At 45.8% G+C, this 1,755-nt stretch overlaps 1 protein-coding gene across 1 annotated transcript in view; it reads right to left on the bottom strand.

Annotated features, from left to right (window-relative positions):
• Window positions 1–6: 6 nt before the first annotated feature.
• tbc1d2 (TBC1 domain family, member 2) overlaps window positions 7–1,755 on the bottom strand; it is a 12,550-nt gene continuing 10,801 nt past the window's right edge. Inside the window, exons 15-17 of the mRNA XM_087169709.1 lie at window positions 1,362–1,371; window positions 1,016–1,177; window positions 7–877 (exon numbers count right to left, since the gene is read on the bottom strand). Of these exons, the coding sequence (XP_087025835.1) occupies window positions 676–877; window positions 1,016–1,177; window positions 1,362–1,371 (374 nt within the window). The 3' untranslated portion in view covers window positions 7–675. The remainder of the gene's footprint in view (window positions 878–1,015; window positions 1,178–1,361; window positions 1,372–1,755) is intronic.

Here is a 1,755-nt window from a genome sequence, read left to right on the forward strand (position 1 = left end):
AACGTTGAAGAACGTTGAAGAACGTTGAAGAACGTTGAAGAACGTCATCATACACGTAAACAGAATGAAAAATATCAACATATTTCTGTAAGAACACAGTTACAACGTTCAAACTGGCACTGGTAAACTTCACTCAGGTACAAAACACCTGAGTGATGTCATCTGTTGTTTGTTGTTCAGACCTGCAGCAGCAGGTACATGTAGTGTGGAAGTTCAGCTGTAGTGGGGTCAGAGTACTGATACAGATCATTTACTGCAGTAACAGTAGAAACACTGTTACGAGAGAAAGTCATGAATACTTAATAAAAGTAATAGTTTCAAAATAAAGTACCAACAGTCAAAGTACTCATTATGCAGAATGGACCATTTCAGAGTAATGTGTTATATGACTGGATGATAATTACTGATGCATTAGTTTGTTCATCACTTTAATGTTGCAGCTGTGTAGCAGGGAATGGAAATACTCAAGTGAAGTACAAGTACCTCAGAAATGTACTTAAGTAAATGTACTCAGCTGCTGAAGACAGGGGTTAAAGTTGACACCAGGTGGAGGTGGTTGATTACGACCTGAAACAGCTGAAGCTTCAGTTTCTGAACAGGTCACTGAAGACAAGACTGAAACTGAACCAAAGTCCACGACGTCATGTCGCCAAACCAGAGGAAGACCCTGTGACATCACAGCTCCTCGTCGTCCTCGCTCACCATGGTGTCCAGCTCTTTGTCTTTACGCTCGGCGCTCTCCGTCATGAACTCCCTCTGCTGCTCCTCCAGCTCTCGCAGCTCCCCCTGCAGGCGCTCCAGGTGAAGCGCTCGCCGGTTCCTCAGCAGGCGGCCGGGGAACGGGTTCATGTCACTGAAGGCGATGGTGGTCAGCTTCCTGCACGGCATTACACACATTAAACATAAAAGATTTCAATAATCACACAGGTGCAGGACAAAACCTTTGATGTATGAACACAAATGATAATGATGTGAGGGTTCAGGTGAGACCAAGTGAGACCAGGTGAGTCCCTACCTGCCGTCAGAGATGGTCTTGGTGAAGAAGCGCAGGTACTGGTAGATCTCCACGCTGTCACGGATCTTCAGGATGTTGTCCTCTTTGTATTTGAAGAGAGCCAGAGCGTACCTGAAGATCACCTGTAACAGGAGCCACACAGGTAACGTCTGAGAAACACACCTCTGTTAGTTTAAGAAACACAACTCTCTAAGTCTGAGAGACACACATCTGTAAGTCTGAGAGACACACCTCTCCAGGTCCGAGAAACACACCTATCTAAGTCTGAGAGACACACCTCTCCAGGTCAAAGAAACACACCTATCTAAGTCTGAGAAACACACCTCTCCAGGTCTGAGAAACACACCTATCTAAGTCTGAGAGACACACATCTGTAAGTCTGAGAGACACACCTCTCCAGGTCCGAGAAACACACCTATCTAAGTCTGAGAGACACACCTCTCCAGGTCCGAGAAATACACCTATCTAAGTCTGAGAAACATAACTCTCCAGGTCTGAGAAACACACCTATCTAAGTCTGAGAGACACACCTCTCCAGGTCCAAGAAACACACCTATCTAAGTCTGAGAAACACACCTCTCCAGGTCTGAGAAACACACCTATCTAAGTCTGAGAGACACACATCTGTAAGTCTGAGAGACACACCTCTCCAGGTCCGAGAAACACACCTATCTAAGTCTGAGAGACACACCTCTCTAGGTCTGAGAAACACACCTCTCCAGGTCAGGTGCACTCAGATC

This window comes from Seriola lalandi, unplaced genomic scaffold (assembly GCF_002814215.2).
Source record: "Seriola lalandi dorsalis isolate HSWRI2012SDOR001 ecotype SW California unplaced genomic scaffold, Sedor1 jcf7180002054907, whole genome shotgun sequence".
Lineage (NCBI taxonomy): Eukaryota > Metazoa > Chordata > Actinopteri > Carangiformes > Carangidae > Seriola > Seriola lalandi.